Here is a 26,483-nt window from a genome sequence, read left to right on the forward strand (position 1 = left end):
GTAATAAGAAGAAATGACATAGAACACTCTTTGAAATTAGTTTCAACAAAATCAAAGGTTAGACGTAATCTAAACCTACTAAAATAATATTCTAGTCATCATCAATAACCATGTTCAGTATTTAGTTTTCCCCTATCAATATTCTGCTGCTCCCCCTCAATCTCTCCCTTTTTTTTTCAACAATATACTTACTTCACTTACTCATTCAACTCCCCCTTAGCTCGTTCAACTCTCATCAGCAACACATTTAAATTTCTCCATTTTTTTCACTAATCTGACAAGACTCATAAGATAATAAATACCACTTATGTGAGTCAAGATGAAGACACTAAGAAAGACATGATGAACAACTCTCATGTATCTCAACTTTTCATCTTAAATGCATCTGATGTATGAGAATGAATGCAAGTAAAATACGACAAAATGAATGAAGTAGTTTGGTTGAGACATAAAAACAAATCCTTGGTGGGCACTAGCTTAAAACCGACATGAATGATCTCATAACCCACCAAAAAGTATCCTCAATACATGCATAATATAGATCCATGTAATCATATGTGTAATGTTTACTCAACCCAACCAAAATCCAAGACTCAACTTCACATAACTAAAATCAACAACCTAATCTCCATAAATATGCGCTGAACCCTAGACTTTGAGAAGGAGAATGATTTGATTGAGATGGAAACCTTATCGTGATGAAGAAATGTCGATTAGAAGTATTTGTTCTATGTCTTAATCATGAGAAGCATGAAATCGATAAGTGTGAAGTGGGATACGGCTAGGCTCTAAAAATGGAGAGTGTCATGTGTTTGGGTGAGTTCCCGCAAGGGAAGGGCAAATAATATCAGGGGTTAGGCGTATTTGTAGTGACTTAAGTCACTTAAGTGACTAAGGGCTTTGCAAGGCATACGCTGGAGAGTCCCACTAAAACTCACACGGGTTATGCTCTAAAGTCCCACTGGGACTTAGGCAAAACCAATTTCTCCCAGACTTATGTACTAGAAAAAATACTCAACACTGACCCAACAAAAATAACACCATAAAAAGAATATAAAATATATTTTATATTTTCATCTCTTTTTTTTTTTATAAAACAAATAAAAATAAAAGATAAACAATAATTAATCTTTTTCTTATATATAAAAATAATGAGGAAAATAACATGCATAGATGCATCTTAGTTCAAGCATAGTGTCACTCACAAATAATATACAATAAAATACACTCTCTTATTTGCAACAATCCCATTGGATGCTCAAACCTCATAAGATCATCAATGTCAAGGATCATGTGAGTGTGCGAGTGAGCAAACTTATATAGAAAATTAATTCTTTATTTCTTTTTCTCTTCAATGTATTTTTGATAATATTATTCATGAGTATTTTCTTTTTATAGATACTCCCAAGTGATTGTCACTCACCTCAAAAGTCAAACTTTACGCTAGGGCCTAGATACATGAATATCTCCTCCAAACACTAGTTTGCACAACCCTTTTATATGTCCATTTTTGTTGCTCATGTTTTTTCACAATGATTTGAGCAGCGATTCTTTCTATAAGGACTTAAGAGACAAATCCATGTAGGGTGTTTATTTTTTTTCGCAATGATTCAACACCGACCTTTTCTATATGGATCAACCATTTGCGTTTGACAAGGGGAGATCCATTTATTATTGTACTAGATTTAACTAGTATTAGTTAATTCAATGCATGAATTCCCTTTATGGTGAGCATCTCAATAATAAATATGGAACTTAATTATAAGGTGCATACATATAAGTTCCTCACAGTCATTTGTAAATGAATTTTTTCAAGATGACCCATAGGGTTAGTATGCACAAAGTAGAGAGATGCATAAGTTCAGCAATTTATTTTGTGAGAACACGTGTACTCAAAACTTTGACATATCAAGCATGCATTTTCCAAAAAAAAAAAAAAAAAAAGAAACAAACTAGAAAAATCTTATATTATATTTTTCTTATTTAAAAATGAAAACAAAAACATAAATTAAAAATAGAAAAATAAAATGCATGTCCTAAGCTAATAAAATGCAAGGAATGCAAGAACATGCAAGTGGCCTTATCAATTAATGTGACATGACATCTTCTTTGACCACCCATTGTGCTTTAAATTTTAGCCTATTATTTTCATCAACACCACTTTGTATGATCTTTTCTTTACTGTGAAGACAAAATTCTGCTTGTACACCAAGCTTTAGACTTATGAAGGTGATTTGTTGACTCATCTCATCAACTTGATTTTCTAGAGTTTTTCCCTTCCTTTTTAACTTTCTTTCACCTGCATTTTTTTTCACTTTATTCAAGTTAAGGCAATATGACCTTATATGGCCAACAACACCACAATCATGACAACTTGGGATAAACTTACCTTCAAACTTACCTTGAATCAGTCTTTTTGAGGTTGATTTTCTATGAGAGTTTTAAAAAAGATTTGACTTTGAAGCGACTTCTTTTGGAACATCCACAACTTGATTTCCTTTGACAAAGACAAATACCCTTAGAGGTAGTGGCAGCGGATGATGAGGCTTGAGGATCTTTGTCTTGAAAGGTTGAATTCCCCAACCCAGTACAGTCACAATTGGGCTTTTAAATACTTAGCATCTCTTCCAATTTCTGAGTTGCTGATTTTTGTTGGCACTCTTGAGAACTCTTCAATTCTTTGTCTGGTGCATCATTTTGAGCCTTCAATCTTGACATCTCAACTTTAGTATTTTTCAGTGCCTCGGAAAGATTGTTTTTATCATTCTCTACTACTGTGAGTTTGTTGTACGGCTTCTTGTTGAGTTTTTTCAGATTGATCACTTCTTCACATAAATCATTATATGTTTCATGTACACTCAGCTCATAGTCAGCATCAACAATAGTTATATCTGAGTCACTATCATTAAATTCACTTTCAGATTTTGTATGCACAATATTAGAAAAATCATTAACAATAGTAGAAAAAACCACAAAGGAATTTTCATCATCAGATGATGAACTTGAATTTTCATATTCTAAATTGTCACTAAGTGTGACATTTATTGCTTTTCCTTTATTTTTCTTAAACTTGGGACATTCAATTCTTATATGATCATACCCTGAGCATTCATAATACTTCATTTTATCTTTTTGCTCAGATTTTTCTTTATTCCATTTTTTAGAATATTTTTTCTTTGCAGGAAATTCCTTACCTTATTTTTGTTTTCCACTAGCTTTCTTGTTAAATAAGAATTTTCTGAATTTCCTTGTAATGAGATCTATATCGTTATTGTTCAAATTGTTCTTATCAGAAAAATCATCTTGATCATCTTTTACTATTTTAAAGCAATCGATTTACATTTTCTTGTTTGAGGAAGAAAAGATTCATAGGTTTGCAGAGAACCTACTAGTTCTTCAACCTTGATTGCATCCAAATCCTTACTTTCTTGTATGGTTGTAACCTTTGGATGAAATCTTTCAGGCAACGACCATAAAATCTTTCTCACGACCCTTGAATCCTCCATCTTCTCGTTGAGATTAAACCTGAAATTAACAATATCATTAATTTTAGCATAAAAATCATTAAAACTCTCATCTTCTAGCATTTTAATCTTCTCAAATTTAGAGGTTAGTAACAATAATTTTGAATTTCTTACAATTCTTATGTCTTCATGTGTAACCTCCAAAATATCTCATGCTTCTTTAGCAATCTCACACATTGAGATTCTTTTAAATTCATCGGGAGATACAGCCATGAAGATAACATTAAGTCTTTTGCTATTCCAATTAAAGTTGGTGATCTAATCTCTTGTCCAAGAATCAATAGTTGTCTCAAATTTAATCCACTCTCGCTCAAGTGTACACCACACACGTTCATCCAAAGACTTGAAAAAATCCCTCATACGAACTTTTTAATATGCATAGTTTACCTCATCAAAGTGTGGCGGGACATATAGTGACATGGTCAACAGGGGAACAGATCACACTCGAATGTGTGAACCACACTTTGATGCCAATTGTAATTATCCAAGTATGCTTGTGTATTTACGGAAATATTCGTCAATCCACTTGAAAAAATTTGTTAGATCTCAATATTGCAAATATTTAAACAAATGAACATGTAAAGTAAATAAATAAATTTCTTGACACAACGATTGGTGACGAAGGGAAACCCTTTAAAGAACTCTTTAAAAGTAAAACCCAACAAGGTAGCCAAACTCAGAAAAGTCAATTTTATTATTTGAAAATTAAATTACAAGTAAAGTTCAATTACAAAATTTTTGTTAATTGACACTCTTACTTGACCAGACAAATGACTCATTTGTCTTCTACTGCAGTAGCAGCCAGAACCTCTGACGATTTTCAAATATTGACTTTTCTCCTGAAACTCTAGTGACTGAAACTCGACCAATCAGTTCTCCAACATGGAGCACGATCACACTCTTTGAGAGAAACAATATGAAAATTCTCCAAATAATTTTTTTCACCAAAATATGCACTATAAAGTGCTCTAGAAAATATCTACATCTAAATCATTTCAGATCCTAACTAGCAGGATCCTTTAAATAAATAATCTGAAAGCAGTTTTAGTTTTAGTAAGACTCTGATGAAGGTCGCAAAGTCGTCTCCTGACGGAATGATGACATTTCGCGATAACTCTTTATTGCAGTAACATATTTTAGATCAACTTCTTCTCTGGATAAGTGCAGATTCCTTGAAACTCGATTTTCTCACTTATGACCTATCTAAACACCCTCTAATACCACCTATATAAAATTAATATTATTGTAGATAAAGTCAATAAATAATTTAGATTCATCCAAAATTACTAACTTAATGATATGATAAACTCTATCATTTTAGTCACCTAATCCTATACAAACTTGTCAACTTAGTTACCTAGTTCTAGCCAAACTTTTACATTTACAACTAGAAATTAGAACAATAAAATCTATATTAAAAAAATAAGTGATTGTCTCGCAATTGTTAGCGGCGACCGCCACCTTGTGCGATTATCGAGAATCAACATGTTAGGAACGTGTTTCACACACGGTTCATCAATGCACTCTACATGCAATAAAGAAAGCAGACGGTCCAAAGTGCTTGAAGCACCTCCAATGCCTAAATTAATGATACTTAGAAGGGGATATCATAAAAGCTCTGGATGTCAAGTTACTTGAATTGTTATCTTCTTATCACATATATAGGTATGAGATATTATTGATAAGTACCAATTGCAAGCTCGATCTTCTCATTGCTCTTATCGGTTTAACTTGATAATCATCTGAAAAGGGCGCGGGCTTATCCCAATCTACTAGCCTAATCATCTTATCTGGCCTGCACGACGGTTACCTTATGGATTCGTATTGGTCTCTAGGACTTGAGCGACTAATCTACTTTTGCTTTGGGCTTGTATCCAATGGGCTTCCTGATTGGGCCCATCCTTTTCAAGGCTATAAGGGTCCCTCCAGTTATCCGTTCATTCTTCTCTGGTGGTCACGAGGGGAAATTAATGATCCGTTAGTCCTACCCTGCTTGTCAGTTTTTGTTCCCACATCTGTGGTAATGACGTCGTTGTAAGTTTACTCTGTTCCCCACTTAGGCATGTAACTGTCCACATTCCATTGCACGAACGTGGTGGTTATTAAATGGGTAAAAGGATTAGCGCTCACCTTGGGTGGGAATTCAATGAATACCTCGCTTGACGATTCACTTCCTTAGGTCTTTGGGGACTCCAACAACCGCTTACTTTCGTGACACCGTTTGGGAGGGATGTAACTGCTCCGTCTTCCCCTTTTTCGTTACATCATTAGATCATGTAATGACGTCGTTGTTAGCCTCTTTGTTTTTCCACTCACACATGTAATCGTTACTTCATTTCTTCCTTATAACTATTTCTTTACTTTACTTTTCTTCCCTCTTTCTTTTACACTCTCGTGCTTCTCTCTTCGTGCTTGCTGCAATATTCTAGCTTTCTTTACTTTACAATCGCCCAACAGAGTTCTTCTAAATCTCCTGCTCATGGCACTCCCTCGTCTGCTCCAGAATCATCTATTCAAATAGATGTTCCTTATTTTGAGCTTGTTGACTGGCACTCCGTTCTCACCCTTAGGAGCCTTACTAAGTTGAGGAACTCTTATGGGATTTCATATTTCGTGATTCTTGAACTTCCTCACCGGGGTGCTGTTGACGATGAAGGTTTTGCCGAGAAGGTGGCCCTACCAGCTTGCACTTTTGTTCATGGCTTAAGACTTCCATTTTGTCGCTTAGTGCGCAACGTTATTGAATTTCTTAAAGTTGGCGCCTGCCCAACTTCATTCTCATGTTTGGAGGGTCATCTTGTGCATTTTTATTGTGTGGCAAATGGTTTTGGAACCTGCTCAGGAGGAGTACCCAAATTTGACCGCTCGAGAATTCCTTACGATTTACTCGATTAGGGGCTCATCAGACAGCAGTTGTATTGCCTGGCGCGATTTGAAACTCTTCATTCTAATGATAAACAATGGCAGAAGAAGTTCTTGTTTATTTTTGGTCAAGGTTGGCATAGAGTTCCTAATGACAAGGTGATGACCTTCACTTTGTCAGAGCGGGAACAAGCTCTAGTCGATATGGTCCTCGCCTGGGTTCAAGAGAATGAAGACGCCATTTGGACTGAGGTCTTCTTAACCCTAACCAATATTGATCGTTTTTTGGTTATGCACGATCGCTCTCGTGCGAGTGGTCGTCTGTTTTTTACAAAGGCAGTAACGTCTCCCAAAAATAGGCCTACCCCTACTCTGCCTAAGAAAGTAAGTAAATGTTCTTGCTCGCACACGCTGTCGGTCAAGAGGAAGAAGATCCCCTTCACCATGGGAGCATTGGAGTGCTTGAGTAGACCATGGCCTATAGTGGCACCAAGACGAACACAGAAGCTTATATTCGTATCGATGACCGTCCTTTATCGACCTTACCCTCCGCAATTGCATAGTTGCTGATGCGTGGGGCTTACCCTGGCCTTGACAGCCTTAACGATTTCATGGGCCAAGTGCTTAGTGACTTGGCCACCGCCTTCAATTTTGATCTCCCTTCTTGGGAGTTGGCTTAGCTCACTCGCCTTCTTTTGAGCACCCCACAATTCTTTCAGCCGACTTACTGCAGGGCAAAGAAGAAGGGGACATGGATATTTGTGCTAACTTTTCTTTAGGCCTCTCTTCCTCAACGTCTCCAGGAGTTACCTTACCAGTGGTTGACGAGGATCAGGGACAAGAGGAGGGGGCAACTGGTCACCCCCAACTCCCGGAAGGATCAAAGGGAGAGAGAAGCCACTCTGAGCTTTCTTCCCACTACTGTCTCTGGGAGTGAGACCTTGCTCACTGATTTGGAAAAGAGTGGGGAGTGGGTTTCCATCCCTTCTCCTTTCAACTCATCCTTTGGGGCTGGTGAGGGATCTTCCCTCTTGAGGAGGGCATTTCCGCAAAGGGAGGTGGAGGAGAGGAGGGTTCTGTTCTCCTCGGTTCTGTCATAGTGGAACCTATTCGCCCCATTGAAGAACCTAGTCCCGCCCCTGGGGGCGGGATGCCAGGCCCTTATTCTCTCATGTCCAAGCACTATTCAATTCCAAAGACTCAAGGGGAGAGGCGCCTAGGCCCCTCCTGTCCCCCCAAGAGCGATTTTGTCAGCGACATGGTTGGTTGGCTAAAAGGTTTCATTTCTTTGGTATAACTTATTCTTTTCTTCTATTCGTGTGGTTTCTCTATCTTTTTTTTACTACTGCGTTTGAATATCTAATTTATCATAGGGTGTGGAAGACTTACTGCCTGGATTGTTGCCGAGCAGGCTGATTTGGAGAAAAATGTTCGATCGAGGCATGTGTTTGCCTTTTGGGTGAATATGGAGTTTGAAAATTAGAAGGCTGAGAAAGCTGAGTTGGAGATTATCCTCGAGCAATCTTATGGTTATGTCCACTCACTAGAGGGTGATCTGGATATTCTTCATGAAGGGGCGTCCAGCCTCCGAAGCGAGCTCACTCATGCAAGGGTGGCACACACCCAAGATAATTTTGAGCTAACCTTGTTGTAGGAGGAGTGGGATTCCGCTCAGCCACATCTGTTTGGTCTGAGGAAGGAGCTAGAGTCCTCCCAGATGGAGCTGGCATGTGCTAATCGAGGAAAAAGCTCGACGACAAGTTGATCTCGAGCTTTCTAAAACCAATAGGTCTTTGGATGAGCTTTCCTAGAGGCACGCAGCGATGAAGAAGGATTGGGACTAGATGGACCAAAATCAAAAGAAGCTAGGAGACTCTATGTTGCATCTCGACGCAAAGGTTAAAGCTCGAGACCAACGAGTGCTGGAGTTAGAGTCAGAGCTTGCCTCCTCGAAGGGACAACTGGTTTGGCTATGCCCTCAACTCACGACAGCCAGGTTTGTCCTTGATCAGGCTTTTGGTTATGGCTATGGGGCTATCCTTGTGCGGCTCAGGTCCTTCTTATTGGCGAATCCCTAGATCGACTTGAGGAAGTTGAACCTTGAGGTGTTAAGCTGGATCAAACTTCTCGCCAATTCTTTGATGCATTGGGACGCGGCATCATGCCGGACTGAAACATCCACACCCTCAGCTTCTGTTGATCCCCCCTTTAGGATCACTTTAACTTTTGTTTATGTATATTTTCTCGTTGAACAATGTGTAGACATTTGTGGAGGTTTGATTTTGTATTCATTTTTACCTCTGTTTGGGTATTTGATGTTTGCTTTGTATTTTTAGCGAGTCTTTGAAGCTACTCGTTTTGCTCGCTACTAGTTTTTGGGCTCATTTTTGCACACTCATTTCATCATTGCGAGTCTTTGGACTCAACTTTAGTGGTTTGGGAGTCGTAGGGTCTTTGACATGCGTGCTCGTTTCATCACTGTGAATCTTTGGACTTGACTTTGGAGGTTTGAGGATCACAGGGTCTTTGACTTGGGTGCCCACTTCATCACCATGAGTCTTTGGACTCGGCTTTGGTGGTTTGGGGGTCGCAAAGTCTTTGACCTGCATTCTCGTTTTATCGCCGCTAGTCTTTGGACTCGATTTTGGTAGTTTTAGGATTTTGAGGTCTTTGACCTGCACGCTCGGTTCATCACTGTGAGTTTTTGGAGTAGACTTTAGTTGTTTGGGGTCGTAGAGGTCTTTGACCTGCGTACCCGTTTTATCCCCATGAGTCTTTAGACTCGACTTTGGTGTTTTGAAAGTCACAAGGTCTTTGACCTATGCACTCATTTCATCATTGCAAGTCTTTTGACTCGACTTTGGTGTTGTGAGGGTCGTGGGGCCTTTGACCTGCACACCCAGTTCATCACCATGAGTCTTTGGACTTGACTTTATTTTTTGGGGGTCGCGGGGTCTTTGACCTGCGTTCTCGTTTCATCATCGCAAGTATTTGGACTCGGTTTTGGTAGTTTTGGGGGTCGCGGGGTCTTTGACTTATGTGCCCGTTTCATCACCGCCAGTCTTTGAACTCGACTTTGGTTGTTTAGGGGTCACAGAGTCTTTGACCTACATGCCTGCTTCATCACCGCAAGTTTTTGGACTCAACTTTGGTGGTTTGAGGGTCGCAGGGTCTTTAACCCGTGCACTCGTTCCTGTTTCAAACACAAAGTAAGTAGGAAAATAATCGCCTTTATTAATTGTTCCTTATTGTTAAAACATACAAGATCAAGGGTAATTTTTATTTCAGTGCTTGGCATTCTAGGGAGGTTACAACTCCTTCCCTTGACTGTCCATTAGGCGATACAAGCCAGGTCGATGACTGGCGACTATAACGTATGACCCCTCCAGCGAAGGCCAAGCTTTCCACCCTCCTGTGTGGTTATCCCTATCTCCCTTAGTACTAGGTCGCCTACTTTGAAGGTCTTGTGCTTGACTTTCTTGTTGAAATAGTGCTCCACCCTTCATTTGTGAAGGATTGTTTGGATTTTGGCTTCTTCTCTTTCTTCATCCAGGAGGTCTAGATGTTCTTCAAGTGCTCTGTCATTCTGAGGCGGGTCGAACTGGCTGGTGCATTATGTAGGCAATATGACCTCTATAGGGGCAACTGCTTCACTCCCGTATGCAAAAGCAAACGAGGTTTTTCTTGTCGGGGTCTTCGCCATGGTTCTATAGGCCCACAAGACCCCTGAGAGGTCTTCCACCTACTCGCTTTTTTTGTTTGTGAGCTTTTTCTTCAATATCCCCAATAGGGACTTGTTTGTTGCCTCTACCTACCCGTTGCTTGGGGTTGTCCCAGGGATGAGTATTTAACTTGAATCCTCAACCCTGCGCACCACTCTTGTTGTCTAAGATAATGCTTTGGGGAATCCTAAATCAACAGACGACATTCTTCCATAAGAATTTTGTAATGCTCTTCACTGTGATTGTTGCTAGGGGTTCTGCCTCCGCCCACTTTGTGAATTAATCTACGGAGATGACTATAAACTTTACTCCTCCCTTTGCCGGCGGGAAGGGTCCCACCAAGTTGACTCCCCATTCCACAAATGGTCATGGGGTTGTAATGGAGGTTAGCTCTTGCTATAACAATCCTTTGCTTTTACCCCAGACAATCGAACTCCAAATTGCATGGTTAATTAGATCCATTGGATCTTCTTCCTTGCCAAATAGAATGTTCTCTTTTATGATGTTGCAAAGAGAATTGGTTGTTGGTTAACTAGTCCCATCAAGGACATTCGCCACTTAATCTGTAGCCTTTTTATTTTGTACTTATCAAGACGTATGTCTCCATGACAGGGTCATAAAACCTCTCAAGTCAAGAAATTATTGTAGACTTTCCAGAACCACTACCTCCCACTAGACCTACTATCTTTCTAGCTTTTGCTCTAAGATGATCAGTACTATAATCATAAAAAGATTACACACAAAAGTAAATTCACAAATTAATGTGACTTTATATGATACGTTAAATCTACTTTACAATAAAAATAGTTATACAATAAAAGTACTTTCAGCATCTGTTACCTTTAAGATGGAGGAGTGATTTGGGAGGGCATTCATAGAGATGGGAGTTATGAAAGAAATTTCCCTAGTAATAATAGAAGGCTATTGATATTAATATTTTTATTTGATAACAACATTTTCTTTTCTTTTCCTCTTTATATTCCAAACACCATAATTTTATTCAAGGGAACTCAACTTGAAAAGCTTTCTAAAGTACTTGGAGAATTCTTCTTCAATAACTTAGACCTCGTTTGGATGATGAACTCATCTCATTTTTAGAGTGCCTCCGACATCCAAACACAAGTTTCACTTTTATTGAATGTAGTTTAATTTTCAACTCTTCTTTGGGCCCCACACTGACAAACATTAGATCATTCATTTCTATTCTTTGGATCTCCATATCTCAGTTTCTTCTTTCCCTCGATTTTTGTGTTTCCATCTACTGGCTTTATACAAATGTGAAAGAATTGAATGCAGCTGAATGGTTTTATTTTATTTTTTTTGTTTACCGATTGCGCCAATTGAGACATATCATGCCAGGTGGGTCCCATATATTTACAACTTTTTATAAATACATTTAAAACCATCTTAGGTAGACCCCACAAAACTCACTTTACCATCTTAACTCACTACTATTTATAAAGAACTCAACTCAACTCAACATACAAACGCAGTCTTAAAGTAATTTCTATAATACTCTTTTTATGTAACAAACACTACATTCCGAATATTTTTTTGAATTTTGAAGTTTACAAGGCACAAGAACCAAATGCTTCCAAAGCACAATACTTGTCACTGCCAATTAAAGTGAAATAATGGAAGAATTATATAGTAGTATGAGTGAAAGTAACTCACACTCCTGCCAACATGACATAGACTTCAGAAATGAAAACAAGCTCTCCTTTCTTTCCTCTTTCAGTGACTAGAACACTACCAACCCGAGCCTGGATTGCATAAATCTTCCCCATCACTGTATCTGAAAATATGACCTCTGCTCCCATTATATCAATTGCTCGATATTCAACTTTTCATTTATTCTGCAATCAAACGCACTGTACGCCCAGTTTGGATTAAGTGATGAAAACGGTGTGCACATGACTTTCGTTCAACTTGAAAACACAAAACGCAGCGTTTTTCATTTGAGACTCTTCTTCTCCATCCGCTCGAGAACATGAAGCCCTTCCCTCCCCCTACCCTCCCCATTCCCCAGAACTAGCCTCTCTCTGTGTGACTTTCCCTCCCCATTACCGATTAAGAAACCCCAAATATTGTAGTCTTTCTAAGGTTCGACACCTATTCCCATTACCGAACCCTAACCCACCCTATCGTCCTCTCTCTAGTTCGACGCCCATGCCCTCCATTACCAAACCCTAATCCTATCGCCCTTTCTCTTGTTCGATGCCCACACCCATTTCTCTCTGTGTTGCTCAAATTTCGATGTCGGTTCGATTTGATCCTAGGTAACGAATCCAATCCCGCATATTTTACTTATATAAAAAATTGTGTGCAGACTGACCCGTCAATCCCGCATCGTGTTTGTCTTTGATTGTGGGTAAATTTCTCTTTTCTGGAATTAGAATTGTCCTTTATTCCCCATTTTTTGTCAAAATGGTCATGTTTGGTATCTATGGTGGGTTGATTTCTCTTGGATATTACTGTCATTCATAAGAAAAGCTTAAAGATTAAATTCTCTTCAAATTAATAGTAATAATCAGTCATATTAGGAAAAAAAAAAAAACCTCAAAATTTTGTTTCTTAGAATCAAAAGAAGGGTATGAGTAATGCAATTTATAAATCTGGATTTATGAGGTGGTGGATTTGTGGTGTGCAGGACACATATTCAACAATGGTATATAATAAAATAAGAAGATAGTTTTGAGGGTTCTTTTGATCTTTTCTCCTCATTTAGTAGCTGAGGTTAAATCCATTGTTGAGGATGTGTCCCACTCCTCAATTTAAGAGTGTAGAGTACACATCCTCCTCACTTGCAAATCTCACTGAACTTTTTAAAATAAAAAGATGGCTTTGAGGGTTCTTTTCTCCAAATTTGAGAAAAATAAAATGCTTGTTGACACTCCTTTTCTTAATCTAGGAAGCTTGATGATTGTTTATAGCATGCAAAATCTAACCTTAACAGAGTCCACATGACACAACTGTGGCCTTAAAAAAGGAAGGTGTTTGTGTCTGTGTCATGCAATTTGTGAATTTTTCTAAGTAACCAAATTGATATCCATAGTCTAGTTCTTGTCCCAAAATGGTTGAGGACAAGTTCCATTACTAGCTGCAAAACAGAAGGCAATATATATATATATATATATGCAGTACGTACTGATCATCTTCGATCTATTTTTGGGTGCCGAGACGTTTGTTTTTAGTTGTTGTTTCTATTTTCTTTCTTTTATTATGTGAGAAAGAGAACAGATAAAACTATAGGAGTTTTAGCAGCTTCACCTCTTCATTTCAAATCTTCATTATCAAGCAGGCCTATGGCTAGCTTGAACTGCATGTTACTAGCTCCTGAACATAGATACTTAATTTGTATGGGAAAGCTATGTGCAGAAAAAAGTATTTGTTGTGAAGAAATGAAGACAAAGAGATTGAATTGTTAAGGAATAAAGAAGAGCTTCAAATGAGAGGAAGGAATTGGGAAAAGGGAGTTGGGACTCCACAACGATTAAGTTGAGCTGCGAAGGCAAGAAGTAGACATGTTGCGTTCACGCACACTACTTCGTGTGTATTGGGATCATTGCATATTTGTCAATCGTTGTACTTGATACGATCAAAGTGAAGCCCCAATTAATGGGGAGTTTGTTGTATATAATCTCGACCAACCAGTCGCTCACTTTGTTGTTAGGGACCTAGGCCAATTATTGGGGACTTCGTTGTTAGGGACTTTATGTATATTGATATAGACTTGGTGTTAAATTTGGAATGTCGAACGTTTTGCAATGATGCTTGAGTTTCTAATGCAGACTTTATTTTATGATTTTTTATTTGTTACTACTCTAGAACCATTTCCCAAAGAGAATAAACTTCAGATTGCCAAGCCACTCAAAAAAAAAAAACTGCTGTAAGCCGAGACCTCCAATTGAGGCAATGCATGTAAAGAGTACAATAAGAGAATAAGTTAAAAACATATTATGTATTTATATATCTGGATCCTCATTTTTTACTACCAGCTTTGACAAGTTCTACCATATCTGGATCTACTTGTCCCAAACTCCCACTTACGAACACTTGCACTTGTGACTTCAAGAAAAGAACATTCATGTGGCGCAACATCCACCAACCTGCTCTTTTATTTCCCAACAAAGAGGCAGAAATACAAGACTTGGAAATAAATCAGGGGGCATTCAAATTATATCTAATTTAAATTACACAATCCACACATTATTCCTTGTACATAGCATCAACAATGACACCCAAACTGTACAAATACATCAAAGTAACAGTATCCCAAATTTCTTCAGCTTGGACTGGTAGTGAAATTTAAAGGATCGCTGCCAAAGGAGGGATGACAGCAGCCCACTGTAAGCCGGAAGTGACCTCGGGAGGAGAAGGAGGAGCGTCGGGATTCTAGTTGCCCCTCATCCCATGACGAAGTGCGGAGATCATTTCTTTGTCGGACAAAATCGATTCGACCGGGTGCTCGGCTGCTTTTCCTTTCTCCTTATCCTTGGGGTCCGCTGGAGCTTCTTGTACATAGCATCAAGAATGACACCAAAAGTAGAAAAATACACGAAAGTAACAGTATCCTAAATTAACACAAGGACCAGTACATAGCATCAAGAATGACACTCAAAGTGCACAAATACATAGCGATTCAACTTCTCTCAAATCTGGTTTGATCTCCTTAATTTCTTCCACATGTCTTGAACTTGTAGCGGTGAGCATCATCCGCCTGCATCCATATAACAAAACACAAGGTAACCCAATTGCAAAGGTACAAATAATTTTATAACCATAATTCTCTCCAGCATCTTGTTCCAAACCACCCAAAAACCAAATACAAGAACAGAAACACCAAACTACAGGGCATATAATTGTATATCCAAATCTATTTGATTTTAAATTTCTTTGTTTGGATGGATTTTAGAAATGACTGGATTTGAAATTCAATGTAACTTAACAACTAAACCAATGTCAGGAAAAATTTGCAACACAATAATGGTTGAGAAAAAAAAATGCTTTTTTATGCAAGTTGATACTTGAGTTTAGGTATTCAAGATAAGCTCAAACACTTTCTCATCTTATTTGTGTTCTTTTTCCCTTGGTTTCTAAAGGTTCAGGTTTCCATATTCACTTATTGCCAAATCCATAACCTTAATAACCAACAACTTAAATCACAAGTCATACAACATAACTCACGTTATAATATCTTTAGTTCACAAGTGGGCAGTGGAAAGGTGAGGTTGGAAAGCTCGTACTTGTCTCTGTGCACGACTTGTCTAAAGGTTTGCGTGCATCTTTGGTAAGGTTGCTAATCTCATAATGTAGGTAAAAAAATTGAGGCCACTCAGAACAAAAGAGAATAAAAAAACTGAGATGATTAATTAGTCAAGTTCTGAACAAATGTCAAAGTGCAATGCCTATAGCGAATACTAGAGACTGGGCAGAGCAGCTCACATGTGATTTGGGCAGTGCATGAGACTCTGGTTCAAAAACCACCCGCATATATACCAACACACAAATTAAATATATTATCCCATGCCACCAACACACAACACACAACATCCCAAGTTACCATGGCACAACTTCCGTATAAGCTTCCATATAAGCTACCAACACACTATAATCTTTGTATGTATATGATCCCTTGCTTTCAACGCAGTTCCACCTCTTGAAAACACTGCTCTATTTTTTCACCCTTTTGTCTCATCCTTCTCAAAGTCATCAGCATCTTGTATTATCAATCTTCTCTAGCTTGTACACTTTGCATGATCCACTTAGATCTAACTAGTTGACAAACCTCAACCAAATTTTAACCTGGACTTCCCATAAAATTTCAGCAAAATATTATGTCCCATCCATGATCCTCTTTGTTCTTTTTTCTTTGATTATTAAGTTATAACCCCATAGTGCATTTAATATTGTTGGGCAATTATTAATGTAGCAAAAAGTCTTTCTTTTAGCAGAAAGAATTCTAAACGCTTACCAGATAAACATAGAAAACCATAAATTGTTTGAAAAATTTCATAACTCACACTCACAGTCCCAAAGTCAGAAAAAATATAAATAGAAAAAAAGGCTTTTAAGCCTCTTACCAGGTTCGATGCCCAAATGTGGGTAGCAGCCGAGGATGGCGTGGGTTGCTGCAACTGATCAACAACGATGGTAAGCGATACAGATCTGAGACTTTGCTACGATATGAGCGGGAGAGAAACAAAACCAAAGCTTTTTTCGAAACCAAGATAGACAAAAGTGTAAAAGAAACGAAACCAAGAGAGAAACCAATCAAATAGATAATGGACGAAATTGTAAAAGAAATTAAACGAAGAAATGATGGACGAAACTGTCAAAGTAATGAAAGCAAGAGAGAAACCAGTCCACAACTCAGCTTTTTCCAAATCAAGAGAGACGAAAACGAGAGAGAGAGAGGAAAAGTCTGTTTCCCTTTCTTCTCTTCCGTTTTGCTTTTTTATTTTTTAAATAAAATAAATGTTGCCACGTCAGAGAGAGCACGCATACAGACACAAATTTTGAGCAATGCTAATCAACCTCTCAATTTCTACACACCATATTTTTTTTAAATTTTAAAACTTTTTAAGTTTATTTTTTTAAAATAATTTAATTATTCTATTCATTATTCATATATTAAATATTTTATAAAAAAAATAATAAAAAATTTTAAAAAAATTTGATATGTGGAGGTTGTGTGAATAGTAAGAAGTTGTGTAAATTTTTTCACAAAATTTTGCCTATACCTAGCAGAACTGTTTTGCATTTCCGTCATTTTCTTTTCTTTCCAATGACTAAATTCGTCACTTAAACTATTTTATTACTTCGACATCATGATGTCGCAAATAGTTCTGACGTAAATGATCAATTATGACGCATTTTAAGGCGACACTAGTTTCCTAAGGAAAAGAGAAATGTTACGGATCAGTCCCTGTTCACGGCTGATCCGTAGCACATTTTACGTGTCACGATTTAACCATTTTTTTCTTCTGAAAACCCGTTTCTCTCCTCATCCGTTTCACCCTCTACTTCTCGTTTCTCTCTTCTCAGTTGTGTCCCCGTCGTAGCCCAGATCCGCTGTCGCTGTCGATTTGGCCTCCCACCGTAGTCACTGACCACCACCACCAAGCCCGTCCTCCTCCCCCAGCCCGATGCTAGTAACTCCTCCGCACGCACGCCCGTAGCCCAACCCCATGCACCCACGTCGCGGCTCACATTCCGCCACCTATAGCCGCGTGTTGCCACCCACGAGCACGCCGGACGTTCACCCCTCGGCCATACCCTCCTTCCCCAGCCTACACCAACCATTTCTCTCTCCCTCATGGCCAAATCTGCACTGTCAACCGCCATCTCGACAGTCGACGGCATGTTGGCAGTCATCGCTACCTTGACAGTCGACACCCAAGGATGGGCGAGGGGGGGAGGCCTTGGAAGACAGGTTTGGGGAGATAAAGTAAAAATAAAATTTGAAATGACAGGAAAGTGGTCTTTGTACGGGGTGTTTTTAGTCATTTTATTATAGTATAGTTTGGATGATCCCAAACCTTGGACCGATGACAATACTCAGATGCCTGACTGCTATTTGACTACTTCGGCGACACATAATCGCCGCAAAAAGTCACACTATAAATAGCTCCAGGGCCTAGCTACGGCAGACAAAGCAACACTTGGATTCCGAACTGTCTCGATCGAGGTCGTCTTCCTACCCAGGCATCAAGCATTTCTCTCTTCCAACCTTATCTTTCTCAGGTAATCACGGTTTCCTTCAATCCTCGTTTCCACAGCAAGTCTTCAATTTGTACTTCATACAAGAACTATATCGGTTTTTGTCTATTTTCGTTCTTCTTCTTAAGTGTGGGTTTTGATGGAGATCCTGTGTGAATCGGAGACTGGAGATCCTGTGTGAATTAGAGATCGGAGACCCACACGGCCTTCTTCTCAATGGAGACCCTTAACTCCTTTAACTCCATAGGAGACCCACACAAGTCTCCAACTCTCAAGATAGAGGCCCAGGTCTGCATAGGAGGCCCCGTGGGAATCCACCTACATCCATAGTTTTGTTTTCCTCTTGAGAAGAGGACGCCGTGGGTCGCCTCTTGAGAGATTTCCTTTTTTACGTTTTTTGTTGTGAAATTTGCACATAATTGTTTACTTCTTCTCTTGATAAATAGACACCATGGAGATCCACGTGTTTTTACTTTTATGTTTTTTTTTTGGGTCGATGAGACATTTGTTGGTTTTAATGTTATTGGTTGGGTTGCTGGAAATTAGAGGATATAGCTTGGCAGGTTGTATAGAATTTACAGATACTAAGAATATGAGGATATTGTGTAAATAAAATTCTGTTTTGGTCAGTTTGTAATACGATCTTCATTTCAAATGATAGATGTCGAGAATCTTTAATTTTTTATTCTTATTTTGTAAATTTTGAACTGTGTTAAATTCACAATGATCTTTGTGTGTTTGTGATCTTCGTGTGCTGAATTAGTTTGTGGTTTGATGTTTGGACTGTTGAATTAGAAATTTTCAACTATGTGTTGAATTAGAACTGTGAGTTGTTAAAATTTGAAGGTTGTAATTCATTGTAGTTTGTCTAGAAAATTTTGGTGCTGTGTTTGTTTAGAATTATTGCTTTTTGACACACATCTTTTAATTAGGTGCAGTGTTTGTTTTATTTATCTTTTATGCATATGAAATCTTTCACTTATGTTTACCGACCCTCACTAGTAATATATATGCACACTTTCAAAAAAGTTATGATTTCGTTTTTTTTTCTAATTTTCATGTAAAATATTAAAAAGTTATAATTAAAAAAAAAAAACAGATTTGTTCTTAATGATGCATGTCCATTGAATATATCATATAATCTCTCCGAGGAACTCTAATTCTGTTAACACTTCAATTTTCAGCCAAAAAAAATTTGCCGAGGTATAGGAGAATACAAAGGAGGAGCAGAAAATGGTGAAAGTGTCCACCTACTTCGCAATGTCACTTGGAGCTTTCTTATTCTGGGAATCTATGGATAAGCTTCACGTTTGGATCGCTCTACATCAAGATGAAAAGGTATTAATCTTTTTCTCAATTTCCTTGCTATTCGTGCAGTATGTATTTGCTTCAAATTTCAAGGAAAGGCCCCCCATCTGCATCCTCTTCTTCTCTTTCCATCAATTAAAAAGAATTGTACTTAGTTTCTCTTTTTGATATATATAATTTTTTACTTATAAAAAAAAAAAAAAGAATTTCTTCAAGTTGGTTAAACCCTAATTTCATTTTTCAAATGTAGAGAATATTGTTGAGATTAAGACTTTTTGTATGCTAGTTAGATCTCTATTTTGTTGTGATCTTTCGGCTGTCAGAAACTTCATAATCGATCCATTTCATCATTGCACTTTTCAAAATGCCAATGTTTGTTAAATTTGTGCCTTTCGTTAATTCAAATTAGATTTTATTTTTTGTGCAAGGTTGTTTATAACTGTTTGTATAATATTTTCCGATTTGAAGAATATGGTTGTGATTGGCTTGGTAGTGAGTTCTAAGGGATTTCATCTTTTAAGGATGGACAATCAAAGTTGAGAGAGGTAGGAAGGTGGTGAAGGAGCTTGTATTGGGTACCCTCACTATGAAATGGGTAGTGAAGACATTATAGCGCAACACAACTCTAATGTATAGAGGAGGTATTTGGTAGTAATAGAATATAGTGGGGGTGGAAGACGGGGCATCCTTATCATCCCTGAAGAAGTGGAAGGGAAGGGATGGAGGAAGATGGCCATGGAGCATAGGGAGCTATGTGATAGAGCCCCAAGCAACATAATGAGGAATAGTATTTCAATTGTGCTCAACAGAGGAGAGGGAGAAAAATCAGGGCCAGGGTTACATATAAGAGAAGATGATGTAGAAAAGCTTCCAATAGTAGGGGAGAGCATGGTGGTAGGAAGATCGTACAAGGCAGTGCTGGAAGGTTCAATAGGGGTGCAACGTTGAAACAGGGGCAGAAATGGAAATATGGAGGGAGGGTTTGTATCCGTTGGAAAGAGTACACAACAACACCCAAAAAGGACATATTTTGAATCGAATGTGGTTCAAAGCTCCAAGGCAAATATCTCTGAAAAAAGCAATTGCTGGAAGTGAGAGAGATAGTGAATAGGCTTATAAGTAGAGTGGACGATGAGCTGGGCCATGGAATGGACTTGGGCCAAAAGCAAACAAGACAATTTAAGGGTTCCGGCTCTTTGGACTCAAAATTGTTCTCGAGAGTAAAAAGGAAGACAAATGGGTTGTGTTATTTACGGGCTAAGAAAAAAGTACATATACTGATTCGGAGCTGGTGGGTCAAACCTGGGTTTGAAACCGGGTTGTCGTCCAGAAAGTATTCAGTGCCGATGACTCTCAGGGAGGGTGATGCACATAAATCATCGCCTGAGCATGCCAAGTAGGTGGGTGGCACCTTGGCAGATGCTCTGCTGGTCATAACACTGGCGACAAATGTTATGGTTGTAAAACACACATTTGATGCAGGAAACTCATCGGAGCCGACGATATACTGGACGGGAACGTTAAAAAAGGGTCCTATGGAGGTAGTCGAGTTGACATTTGGTATCTCAGTCAATGAGGGGGCTGCGGCAGTGTTGGAGAATAGATGTTGGACTAGTTTCAGATGCCGAAATCATCGCCTGGACTATCTAGACCAACGGGAACACTTATTTGTCGACTCAAAACGCGTCGTATGTTGAAATAGAAGGCCTTTTGAGCCTGGGAGAGGTTCAAATAGAGGAAGGGGCCTGTGAAGGGTGTATCACGAGGGAAATGGAATTTATAGATAATATATTGTTTGTGTTTGAATCGGTTATGGTTGAGGAAGAGCATTGGGAGGTGCTGGGTCTTGTCTCTGACAAGTTGGATGCGGTACAAACAAACCCCTTCATCAATGAAGAGGTTTATTAGGATGAACCAACTCTATTGTCTTCCCCACATCCAAGCCAAAATAGCAACATCCAAGTCTCAGATTGGGTTATACACAAGGCAAAGCAGATGCAAACTTGTGTGGGGATCTTGTGTGACAACTTGAGGACCAATTCATAGCTCTCCTTTTTTTTTTTATAAGTATCCAATTCATAGCTCTCCTTCCAGCTATAGAGACTAGACAAACCCATTCTAGCTCACAGAAGCTCACTTCAGCTAAGAAGAGAGCTAGAGTATTAAAAAGGCTTGACCAGTAAATGATGGAGCAAGAGAGATGAGCTCTAACTATGGAAGATTGAAGGGAAGGGCAATGGAGGGTGTTTTTTGAAGCCAAAAATTGTTTCATGGAATGTAAGGGGGCCAAATGAGAAGGAAAATTGCCTTAAAGTTAGAAATCAGCTTTGTAAATGGAGAATAGATATTGTATGTTTGCAAGAAACGAATTTGGAATTTATCCCCTTTTGCTCTAATCACTTGATTGTGGAGGTCTTCATGGAGGCCCAAGATATTTCAAGTGAGAACATGTGGTTGAAGTCAAAAAGATTTCTCGACAGAGTTCGACAATGGTGGTCTTCTTACCAATTTCATGCAAACCTAAGCTATATCCTGGCTTGCAAATTAAAATCCCTGAAGAAAGATTTGAAGGTGTGGCATGAGCAAGTGTTTGGTGATGTGGAGGGCCTAAAAAATACTCTTGGAGGAACTTAAGGGATTGGAGGGCGTGGAAGAGGAGAGGGAACTATCTAGAGCAAAGAGGCTCATAAAATAAGTGATTCTGGTCATTGAAAGGATTTCTTTGTTGGAAGAAATATCTTGGAGACAAAAATTGCAAGCATTATGGTTGAAGGTGTCAAGATTGGTCTGAATACCTCTTTCCATTGTTTTCCTTCATTTATATAGACAAGGGTTACAACCGAGCACTCATTCCAACAGGTAGTCTTACTATACACGTTAGCTGCTATTTACACGTTAAGTCTATTTACTGTACACAAAGAGTCTATTTACTGCTATACTATCTAGATATAGAAAGCATCTCTGTAACATCCCCCCTCAAATTGATGCTGGTGGATCAAGAAGCATCAATTTGTCAACCAAGAATTGATGCCGGTGCCGAGAAAGAGCTTTAGTGAATATGTCTGTAGTTTGACGTTCAGTGGAAATGTGAGGGAGTGTAATCACATGTTTGTCAAATGATTCACGTATAGAATGACAATCAACTTCGATATGTTTCGTACGCTCATGGAAGACAGGATTAGCAGCGATCTGAATAGCACTGGTATTATTAGCGTGAAGAGGAGTGGGATGTAGCTGAGGTAAACCAAGTTCACCCAATAACCCGCGAAGCCATGCGATCTCAGAGCATGCGGAAGACATAGCACGATACTCAGACTCAGTAGAGGACTTGGAAACTCTGTCTTGCTTCTTATTCTTCCAAGAAATGAGTGCATTGCCTAAAAACATGCACCATCCAGTAACAGAGCGACGAGTATCTGCATATCCAGCCCAATCAGCATCACTATACGGGGACCAACTGTAAGGAAGATTCTTTAGGAAAGAACAACTTGCGTGTAGAGGTGCCCTTCAGATATCGGATAATGCGACGGACAGCGGCTAAATGAAGATGTCGGGGAGCCTGCATAAATTGACCAACTTGCTGTACAGCAAAAGAAATGTCAGGACGAGTAATCATCAAGTAGTTCCAACTCCTAACAAGCTGCCGATACAAGGATGGATCTGATAGAAGCTCCCCTTCTTCCTGACGCAGCTTAAGATTTACCTCCAAGGGAGTAACAACAGAGTTACCCTATTGGAGACCACCCAATGAAATAACGTCCTGCGTATATTTGTGCTGGTGTAACAACGTACCAGTTGGAGTAAGCTGTACCTCAAGGCCAAGAAAATACTGCAGGGGACCAAGATCTTTGATGTGAAAAGAGGCCTTGAGATGCTGTTGTAATTGCTTAATTAACTTAGTATCGGAGCCAGTGATCACAATGTCATCGACATATACGAGAAGCAATATGATTCCTGCAGAAGTCCTGTGAAGAAAAAGAGAGGAATCAAACTGACTCTGAGTAAAATGAAAAGCAAGCAGGTTAGAGCGAAATTTGTCAAACCATGAACGCGGAGCCTGTTTCAGTCCATACAAGGATCGACGTAGCCGACAAACCTCTGAGGAAGGTGTAGCAAACATGCCGGGAGGTGGGGACATATAGATTTCTTTCTTCAAATCCCCATGTAGAAAAGCATTCTTCACATCCATCTGCCGGAGAGACCACCCTTGCGACGCGGCAAGTGCCAAGATAGTTCGCACAGTAGTCATTTTGGCAACAGGTGCAAATGTTTCTTCATAATCAATACCATACTCCTGTCGGTTCCCAAGAACCACAAGACGAGCCTTATATCTGTCCAATGAGCCATCAGCTCAAAACTTGATTGAGTACACCCATTTACAATCAATAGGTTTGACATCAGAGGGACAAATTATAAGGTCCCAAGTGTGATTGTCTTGAAGAGCTTGGATTTCCTCTTGCATGGCCTGTTGCCAACACGCTTGGGTGGATGCCTGGGTATAAGAATGAGGAGCAGAAATAGTGTCGAGAGTGGCAGTAAGCGAGATGTGAGGAAAACCATACCTATCTGGTGGATGTGTAACCCGGGTGGACTGTCGAGGTATAGGAACCGCAGAATCAGATGACGGATCAGTGTCTGGAAGGGGCGTTGAAGAAGGGGGAAGACGTCGATGATACACCGTACCTGGTTGAAATCGCTTAATAGAAGAAGACACATCATTAAAAGCGGGAAGAAGAGTAATAGGAGGATCAGAAATAACCTGAGACTGAAAGAAATATTGATTTTCAAAGAAAATCACATTCCGTGAGATTCGGGATTTATTTGCATGAGCATTATAACAAACAAATCCTTTCTGAGTAGGACTATATCCCATAAAGGCACATGTGACAGACTGTGCATCAAGCTTGTGACCCTCAACAGGTGGCAGATGAACAAAACAAATACACCCAAATGTATGAAAGGATTGATACTTAGGAGATATGCCAAATAATCAAAAATATGGAGAATCATAATCTAGAGTAGTAGTAGGCAAACTATTGATCAAATAGACAGTAGTAGATAAAGCTTCTACCCAGAACTTAGAAGGTACAGAAGAATCAATCAATAAAGTACGGACGACATCTAAGAGATGACGATTTTTACGCTCAGCGACTCCATTTTGTTGAGGAGTATAAGGACAAGAACGCTGAGAAATGATCTCCTTTTGCTGAAGAAAAGTTTGAAAAGAATGATACATGTACTCTCCCCCTGAGTCGAAGCATAAAGTTTTGATACAAGTACTGACCTGTGTCTCAACAAGCGCAATAAATTTTTGAAAGACAGAAAATACGTCAGCTTTAGAACGGAGAAAATATATCCAGGTGAATCGACTATAATCATTGATAAACGTCACAAAATAACGATACTGACCATGAGAAATAACAGGACTTGCACCCCAAATGTCAGTATGCATGATCTCAAAACAGTTAGAAGCACGACTACCATACGCAGGAAAAGGTAAAATTTTACTTTTACCAAGACGACAAGTAGCATAATCAAAAGATACAGGAGAAGAAGAAAGGAATCTTTATTGCCCAAAAAACCATGTTTCATAAGATGAGTCAAGACAACAGAATTAGGATGACCTAATTTCTTATGCCAGACTTCATTAGTATTGGCAGCAGCAGTACAAGCAAGGGAAACAACATGAGGAATAGAAAACTGTAAGGGAAATAAACGTCCTATTTTAGGCCCCTTCGCGATCACCGTCCCCAACACCTGATCCTGCACAAGACAACCACTACGAGAAAAATGAATATCACAATTATTATCTACCAATTGTCCAACAGAAATCAAATTGGTAGACAATTCAGGAGAGACAAAAACATCGCGAAATGAAGAGCCCAAATTTCCAACAACAGTAATAGGAAGAGTACTGCCATCAGCGATCTGAATATTTTGCGCGCCTCTATACTTACGAACACCATGGAGACCCGTCATATTACTAGTCATATGATTAGAAGCGCCAGAATCAACAATCCAAGAAGTTGAGTTAGTACCCGTACCTTGCAGGCCTAAAGTCGTAAAAGCAGACAATCATTTGTTGAACCATTGCTGGTGTGAGAACAGATGAATCAGAGCTTACAGTAGGCGGCGCAGAAGATGAAGAAGAAGACTGTACAGCAGCCTGAAAAGCTTGGGATTGGCGATTCTGAGGCCGTACTTGAAAATCTTTGATGAGATGACCTTCTTTCTTGCAGTAGTTGCAAACTTTCTTAGGACAGTTGCGAGCAATATGACCAAATTCCTTGCAACTGAAACATTGCAACTTGTTCCTCCCTCTCCCTTGTGCTGCATAGGCTACATTCACAGTGTCAGAAAAGACCTTCTCAGAAGTCATACCTATTTGAGTGGATAACCGCTGTTCTTCACGCAACAAATCTCCCAAACAAATATCCAAAGAAGGAACCGGATTACGGTTCAACAAACCAGCTCGAACGGGCTCAAATTCGGGTCGAAGCTTCATTAAAAACTGATCGCGTTGACTCTCAGCATGAACTGCTTGAAGAGCCGCGAGTGCTGTAATGGGAACCTTAGTATGAACAATGGCAGAATACTCGCACCAAATGTTAATAAAACCAGAATAAAATTGTGCGATAGGTAAATTGCCTTGATCATAATTACTAATTTCCAATTCTAATTGGAACTTCCGAGCACTATGATCTTGGTGGTAAATGCGGTGAAGATAATCCCACATAGCCTGAGCCGTAGTAAAACATCGAAGATTGGTCACAAGGTGAGACTCAATCGTCCCCAATAGCCAAGAGATTACCTTGGCATCCTTGACCTCCCATTGAACAAATTCTTTTTCATCAGTGGGAATTTTAGCAGAATTATCAATATGATTTGATAATTCTTTTCCTTTCAAAAATATCTTAAACTGAAATTCCCACGTAGGAAAATTCTTTCCATTAAAGCGAACAATAGTATTTTCAATAGACATGATGAAAAGCACTTAGAAAAATATGCTCTAAGTAGTCAATCAAATAAGCTGCAAGCCTAACTTAAATTAGGACCAAAATAAGCCAAAACTGATAAAGGCCCAAAGTCACGGTAATAAGTCTACTCCCAAAATAAAAAGGCCAGCCCAAACAACTGAAATTCCCACGTATAGAAAGCAGAAAATTTCACCCAGAAAATTTCGATACTCACCAAAGGAGACACCCGCACAAATGAATCGGCAAACCGATAGGCCCGATATCACTCAGAGAAGAAGGTGCACCCCGCACTGACGTCAACCAGAGGAAGCCGAGCACCTCGCAACGGCCACAGAAACTGCTGTCTGCCATAGAGAGAGCTGACGGTC

General features: G+C 39.2%; 1 protein-coding gene across 1 annotated transcript; it reads right to left on the minus strand.

Moving 5' to 3' along the window:
• Window positions 1–25,169: 25,169 nt before the first annotated feature.
• Window positions 25,170–26,120, minus strand: LOC121267141. The gene has a single exon (XM_041171009.1). The coding sequence runs from the start codon at window positions 26,118–26,120 to the stop codon at window positions 25,170–25,172; it is 951 nt and encodes a 316-aa protein (XP_041026943.1).
• Window positions 26,121–26,483: the final 363 nt, after the last annotated feature.

Source organism: Juglans microcarpa x Juglans regia, chromosome 5S (genome assembly GCF_004785595.1).
Source record: "Juglans microcarpa x Juglans regia isolate MS1-56 chromosome 5S, Jm3101_v1.0, whole genome shotgun sequence".
NCBI lineage: Eukaryota > Viridiplantae > Streptophyta > Magnoliopsida > Fagales > Juglandaceae > Juglans > Juglans microcarpa x Juglans regia.